Source organism: Nothobranchius furzeri, chromosome 7, assembly GCF_043380555.1.
Source record: "Nothobranchius furzeri strain GRZ-AD chromosome 7, NfurGRZ-RIMD1, whole genome shotgun sequence".
Lineage (NCBI taxonomy): Eukaryota > Metazoa > Chordata > Actinopteri > Cyprinodontiformes > Nothobranchiidae > Nothobranchius > Nothobranchius furzeri.
Window position 1 is genome coordinate 66,208,331 of NC_091747.1, and position 7,500 is coordinate 66,215,830.

The 7,500-nt window shown below is 45.0% G+C and overlaps 1 protein-coding gene across 4 annotated transcripts in view; it reads right to left on the bottom strand.

Annotated features, from left to right (window-relative positions):
* Nucleotides 1-7,500, bottom strand: part of galnt7 (UDP-N-acetyl-alpha-D-galactosamine: polypeptide N-acetylgalactosaminyltransferase 7) — a 66,870-nt gene that overhangs the window by 51,611 nt on the left and 7,759 nt on the right. For 3 of the 4 annotated variants that reach the window (XM_070553580.1, XM_070553582.1, XM_070553579.1), the window contains exons 2-3: nt 5,744-5,858; nt 1-105 (exon numbers count right to left, since the gene is read on the bottom strand). The exon at nt 1-105 is cut by the window's left edge and continues 211 nt beyond it. In XM_070553580.1, coding sequence (XP_070409681.1) covers nt 1-105; nt 5,744-5,858 — 220 coding nt within the window. The remainder of the gene's footprint in view (nt 106-5,743; nt 5,859-7,500) is intronic. The other variant, XM_070553581.1, reaches the window with a different exon arrangement.

Below are 7,500 nucleotides of genomic sequence, written 5' to 3' on the forward strand. Positions count from 1 at the left end.
CAGGACTGTTGTAGGCATGTGTCTGAGGTTTGAAAGTCACATACTGCTGCTGGATGACCTGATTTGGGTTATGCTGCTGGTCCAGTTCCTGATGATTGGCTTCTCCTGGAGACCAGAATCAGAAATCACTTAACGTTTGCTGAGCTCTGCTCCCGTTTTTCCTCTCAACTATCACATTAAGACTCACAATAGTTTACTTTAACAGTTGTTTTAGTTCTACCACCTAAAGGCCCCGGACCCTATGAGATGGTCTAGAGCTATGTATGACACTTTCACACCTTCTACAGTGCCTTTCAATGTATTTATACCCTTGAACTTGTACACATTTTGACACCACATCTCCACCAATAACACAAGTCTGGAGGAGTTCTGCTGTGTGGTGGAGTTGCTAATGCTAACAGTTAGTTTCTACTAGCTGAGACGTTCTCTGCTGTTTCCTGGACTAAACCAACAACAGCCTTCCCCGTCGGGAGTCCAGATGGGTGAGTCCATGAATGGTAGTGACAGGGTGACGTAGATCTGTCAGGATTTTCTATCCTAGAGTTTCACCATCTGTTTTCTATCAGAAGCTACTGCAGGAGATAGGTGTAGGAGACTATTCTCATGTTCAGCCTGCATGAATCACTCAGAGTGACCCGTTAGAATCATTACTGAACATGTTCTTCAGTGAAGGTGACCTCTACCACACTATGTTCTTCAAATGTCTTCAAAATATGTTAATTGTGTATATAATTAATAGTCTGACAGCACAACAAACAAGCAGGACAGAATACCTTTGTTCAAAATTTTAACTTCTGAAAAAAATCAGTAAAATGCAGTTTTGGATATACGAGCGCCACCTAGTTAGCAAACGTTGTACTACATTGTAAATACCAAGGATGCTTTTCTGTATTTGACAGGGTTTACTCCAGAAAACCCGCTAAGCCTGGTGGTAGAGAAGCCCGTGGGCAGCCCACTGTGTTTTTGTTTAGAAAAGTATTTTTGTCAGGAAGTTTAAAACTATGACTACTATGTGGTTATAAGCCATTCGTTAACAACACTCTGCTTGCTGTCTCTACTTTTTGCAGATGATGTGTTCCTGTTGGCTTCAACTAGAACGTAATCTCTGTCTCTCACTGGAGCGGGACACAGAGCCAGTGTGAAGGAGCTGGGATAAGAATCAGCTCCTCAAAATCCGAGACCATGCTTGAGTCGGGGATGAGGTCCTGCCCCAAGTGGAGGAGTTTAAGTACCTCAGGGTCTTGTTAACGAGTGAGGGAAAGACGGAGCATGAGATCGACAGGCGGACTGGCGCTGCGTCTGATGAAGGCGTTGTACAGGTCTGTCGTGGTGAAGAGAGAGCTGAGCCGGAAGGCAAAGCTCGATCTACGTTCCTACCCTCACCTATGGTCACGAGCTTTGGGTAGTGACTTGAGGAATTTGAGTGTTTTTGACCAATCAAACTGTTTTTATCACTTAGGAAATATCTTCAACTTTTAGACCACAGCTAAAAAAAACGACAGTGTCGTAAGCTACAGTCGGCATTTCCGTCTGTTTTCTGATTGGTTATTTTTGAGCTGCCTAGTCCCGCCCCTCATGTGCCTCTCTGCCTGTGAGTACCAGACTCTCTCTCTGTGCAGACTTAACCAGAGGACGAGTCTGGCAGGCCAGGCTAGAGACTTTTATGACTGTTTCATTTGTTTTGATCTATGTGAAGCACGTAGTGATTCTATGTCTGTGATGAGTGCTGTAGAAATAAAACTTACTTACAAAAGCAAGATGGTGGGGCTTTTTCTTTCACTTGTAAAGTTAGTCAGTCTTAGTTTAACGTGAACACGACTAATGTGCATTTTTCCTGTCCCCACTTGGAGCGCGCGTCCTACCCATTATCATGAGCATCAGCCTGCGTGGTCGTGGATTCTCCCGAGGCTGGCTAACATTGGGCGTTTCCTGTTCAGGGGGCTTTGGACTGAAATTGGGCTGTTATGGTAAGATAACTTTGTTTTACAGTGCAGACACTCGGCCTGTTATGAGTTGCTCCTTTTTATTTAGATTTGTGGTTTTGGTTTCTGTTACTGGTTCTCTGATCATCTCTGTTTCTGTGCTTTGTGCAGGTCAGCTACAGCTCCGTCCAGGTGCCCTGTGAATTTTGGTTACTGAAAACCCTGAACCAAGGCTTGCTATTCCTGCGATTGGGTTACTGCCTGAACCTCACCATGACACGACTATGTCTTCACTTCTTTGAGTTTGGCCCAAACTTTGGCCCGCTTCTGCACGAATTTTTGTTTATCGTTTGTCAATCTTCCTAAAGTGTGCCCGCGATCACTGGTGATCACCAACATGGTGCGACTGTAAAATGTGTAGGAGTAAATTTGAGTCTGGTGCATTTAACGAAGCCTTGAATCAGTACAAAATTATTCTAGGAAATTTCTATTAAGCAAACTGTGAGTTTTCATTTATACTCCGATTGGAGCATTTTAAATGTTAATTTGGTGCATTAAAGAAACAATTTAAAATAAATAAATGTTGCTTAGCCTGGCGTTGGGCCCCATGAGGCCTATAAAGCACTGGGGACAACCTTGTACGATCTGTTAATTCCTCCACAAAACATTTTGATTTTAATGACATCAATTACCTGGATTTGTTCCAAATTTTGTGCACGTTTCGTCAAACTTTTAAACCATTTAGTGCCTCAAGCACCAAAGCTGAAAAAATGCAACACAAAGTCTGATGAGTTCATCCTTCATTAGGCCTAGGGTGTCCCAATCAGGTTCGATTGGCTTGAGTCAGTCATCTGATTTTGAGCATTTGCCAATGCCGAGTCACCCTGGACACAGTCTCTTCGACTCGCTCCCATCTGGCAGGAGGCTCAGATCCACTTGGACCAGAACCTCTCGCCACAAGAACAGTTTCTTTCCCTCTGCTGTTGGACTCGTGAACAACTATCCTTGTGTGGTTCCAGTCACCTGACACGGTGTTGTGTTTGTACCTGAACTGATCTGCTCTGACTAGCACCTACACTGTCTTGTATGTAGCAGCCGTCTCTCTAAGTACTGTTACTTTATATTATTTTATCATGATTATATTCTTACTTCCTGTATTTGATTATCTCTTATTTTTAATCTTTCTACCGCAACAATTTCCTGATGCTGTGGCTCTCACACATATGGTGATAAAACCCTGATTGTGACTTTGATACATAAAAAAAAGAATGAAGAAAGCAAAGAAACAGATCCAGAATGTTCCATCCATCCATTTTCAGCCGCTTATCCGGAGTCGGGTCGCGAGGGCAGTAGCCTAAGCCGAGACGCCCAGACTTCCACCTGACACATACAGTCATATACAGACACAGTCACACACTGCCTCCCTCATGCTCTCACACACACACACACACACACACACACACACACACACACACACACACACACACACACACACACACACACACACACGACCTTAGACAGAAAAATGAACGCTAGACACCCACTCATGCTCTCCATATACACCCTATTCACTTTGGTCCTGGTACTACTGCACATAGGGTACAACCATCTTCGGTTCCCAGAGTTCGGCCGTTTCTGCTGGGGGTGCGGGTGAGAAGGCCAGTTGAGGTGGCTTGGGCATCTGGTCAGGATGCCTCCTGGATGCCTCCCTAGTGAGGTTTTCTGGGCACATCCGACTGGGAGGAGACCTAAGGGAAAACCCAGGACACGCTGGAGGGACTACGTCTCATGTGTCAGGTGGGGCCTTTGACTCCTCCCCTCTCCTGGGACTTCTTTTGCTGCTGTACATCTTTGCCTCCCCTCCCCTGCCACACTTGGTGTGGGGTGTGGTGCCTTGGTCTGCCTGAGTGTCCGCTGCTCCCGGGTCAGGGATTTTAAGATTTTTGGCGTCTGCCTGATCGATCCTGGTGGCTGCCTGATGGGATCTGAGTCCCTGGGCTCTGCTGGGTCCCCGGCGGGGGTGGTCACCCCTGGGTCGCGGGTCGCTGGGTCCCGGGTCGCTGGGTTCCGTGCTCAGCGGGCTAGGGGGTGGGAGACTGCGGGCGGGCCTGTGGGCTTGTCGCTGATATCTCCCAGGACTCTGCCGGCTGCTGGTTGTGGCCCCCCGGGGAAATCCTCTGCGTCTCTCGAGGGGGGCGGGGGCTTTTCTGGTTACAATGTCCCTGGGGTTCCTGTGCTCTGGGGCAGCTCCTGGATCTCTGGGACTTGGAGCTACTTCTGTCTCCTACACATCTTTGGGGGGCAGATCTGTGGCCCCTCACACTCTCTATTGGACGTTTCTATAGAGAAACCTTACATAAACAAGTGCGTGTACACACACAGGTGCCCACATGGTGCTCTCATCAGTATGGACTTGGGCACGTTCAACACATCACCTGTGCGGTGGCTGTGGTTGGCACTAAATGCAACGTGAAGTATTTCCATGTATTTCCCAGCAAAAATAATTCCTTTTATATATCCTCATGTTGCTGGTGCATTGATGTGTTGGTCTTGTTGTATTTTGTGTATCCCCTTGTTCTCTCTCTCTTTCTGCAGGCCTAGAAGCAGATTCTTGTTCATCATTTATTGTTTAATTTTGTGAACCCCACCCACACACCTATTACTTCTCTCTGCCCCTTTCTCTTACACTTCTGCCTCCATGTCCGTCGGATTTTAAACAGCGAAAAATATTTCTAATAAAGTTTTAGTATCAAGAGTGGCGTTTTATAAGAAGCTATAAGCTCCACCTACGAGAATAAAACTGTAAGGCTTGTCTTCAGCATTCAGACATCCGTTCTGATTGCTTCACAGCCGGACAGGACACGGTAGAAAGAAAGAAAAAATAAAACACACTGACAAACACTGGTAGTGCACAATGAAAACACAAAAACAAGCAGCCACTGCAGCAGATTCCCGGTGAGTCTCACTCCCGTACTTTACTCTAAACATCCTCCGCTCACAAAAATCCAACAAGTTCATGATCAATCGTTCGATTCAGTCATTCTGGAACAGCAACTTCTCCCTTCTCAGGTGTACCTTGGTTTAGTGCACGTTGTGTTGTTTGAAATAGGGCTGCAGCTATCGAATATTTTAGTATTCAAATGGTCTATTGAATCCTCTGTCGATGAATCAAATATTGACGTTTCAAGTGAAACCAGACTGTAGTCTGTGGCTAAAAATATGAATGAAAACAACTCAATTATGAGGCTAAAATGTCAGACACTTATTTAAAAAAACTCAATATGTATTAAATTGGTGTTGTCTTGTTCCCTCTTTCCCATCTGATAATTATACTTTACAAATATTATGAAAAACATGTGATCTACATTTCAGTAACATTTTAGGTTTGCTGGAACGCACATCTGCTCCTCCACATCGAGAGGAGCTATCTGAGGTGGCTCGGGCATCTGGTCAGGATGCCTCCTGGACGCCTCCATGGTGAGGTTTACCGGGCACGTCCAACAGGCAGGAGGCCTAAAGGTAGACCCAGGACACGTTGGAGAGACTATGTCTCTCACCTGGCCAGGTAACACCTTGGGGTTTCCCCAGAGAAGCTGGCCCAAGTGGCTTGGGAGAGGGAAGTCTGGGCCTCTCAGCTTAGGCTACTGCCCCCGCGACCCGACTCCGGATAAACGGAAGAAAATGGATGGATGGGTTTTATTAAAATCACTGATCTGATTCAAAATAACATATCTAAATATATCCACAGTTACACGATGATCAATAAAATGTTATGTTTTGCTTCTGTGCCTCATCCGTGACGGGGGCTCCGAGTCTCTCACCATGTTTGAATCTGATAGAGTTGAGGTCAACCTCCACACCCTCCACATGAGGCCAGGGCACCACCGGCTTGAAGTGAACAGCTAGGTCCCCTTTGGGTAACAAAGCTCCCTCCTGCTTGAAAAAACAAAGATAGGTTATTTATACACAAATGGGGACAAAAGGTCGATCAGAACATTCATTTTGTAAGAGTACAGAAGGTATTTTCACATCGCCACAGAGCAGTTTCACTTCAAAACGAGCCGTCAACACAGGCAGTGGTGCAGAAACCAGATGGAACGAGTGGACAAGCCGCCTCTGCAGCACCTGTTTTCCTCCTGGTTAGGGTTAGGAATACCCATGAGCCTAAACGGTAAGCAGATTTAAAGATGGATGATGTAAGAAGTCATGACAGCTGTTACCGGTTAGGGCTCAGCACCAGAAGACCCTAGCTGATGAGTGAAGACAAGTCAGACCCAGTAAGCTGATAAGTAGATAAGTACATTTGACTGTAGTATCCAGTTGTTGGTAAGTGAAAGAGTAGCTTGAGCTATTTTTGAGCTATTTGCTTCTAATTCACCATTAGCATTCTTAGCTCAACGCTGGTCTCTAGCCTGCTTCAACTGATATCAGAGTAAAACTAAAACGGGTTCTTAAGGGAACAAGGAATACCTATCCTGTTTACAGGCTGTGTTCCTTCTAAAACGCTGCTGTTTCACCGGCCGGTGTTGAACTACGATCTAGTGGAAAGTTCCAGTGCTGCAGCCTTAGCTGGCTCACACTCAGCAACCCTGCAGGCTTTAACTGTGATCAGAAACTGATTTTAGTTCCATTCTTATTTTTATTCAAATCAAAATTTATACACTATTCCTTCTTCTTTCTGCCGATCTGAAAAACTATCCAATCTGTGACTGAAAACCATGATATGATCCCAACCGTGACATTTTTATCCATCGCCCCACTGATAGTACCAACTGGTCTATTTTCAAAGATGAAACATCGAGATCGACACTTCCACAGTTCTCTTACATTTCAGGGTTCTCCTGGCTCACACTGAGGCAGAGGTGGTACCATCCTGACCGTGCACCAGCACATGCGTACTCTGTGCATTCAACTGCCTCACTTTTTTAAAGGCTAAATATTATGAAAGCTCAATAATATGCATCAGATTGGTGTTTAGTTCCTTTTTCCATCTGATATTTATAGTTAAATATTTTATATAGTTGACCTACATTTCAGTAACATTTTAGGTTTGTATTAATAACACTTAGTCTAAATAACACATAAATATATCCAGTAAAATATAATACATTTCATTAACATGCATTTGTGCTGGAAATGCTAATAGCATGTAAATTCTGCTGCTAAATATGTAACGGTGGTCTGTTATGTACGAGTTGGCAATAATCTAGTTTAAATTATGTTCAAAGATGGAAGCGTTAGAGAATTATGTACTACAACGGCATGCCGTACCTCCTGCTCCTACATGTGGAGCAGACTTGTAGCAGTAATGTGACTCGTGTCTGCAGCGGTTCTGGTCCGTAGCGCTGCAGGATGCAGAATAAACAGGATGGTGGGGACTTTTCATCCGCTTGTAGAGTTTAGTCTCTCTTAGTTTTACCATCATCATCATCACCATCATATATTTTTCTGTGCGCCACTTGATCGCGAGACTGCTACCCGTTAGCTTTAGCATTAGCTGTAGCTGCACTTTTGATCCCAAACGTTGGACCGGTTCTGCCTTTGCTGGTTCCTTTATTTTCCTCCACACATCCAGATG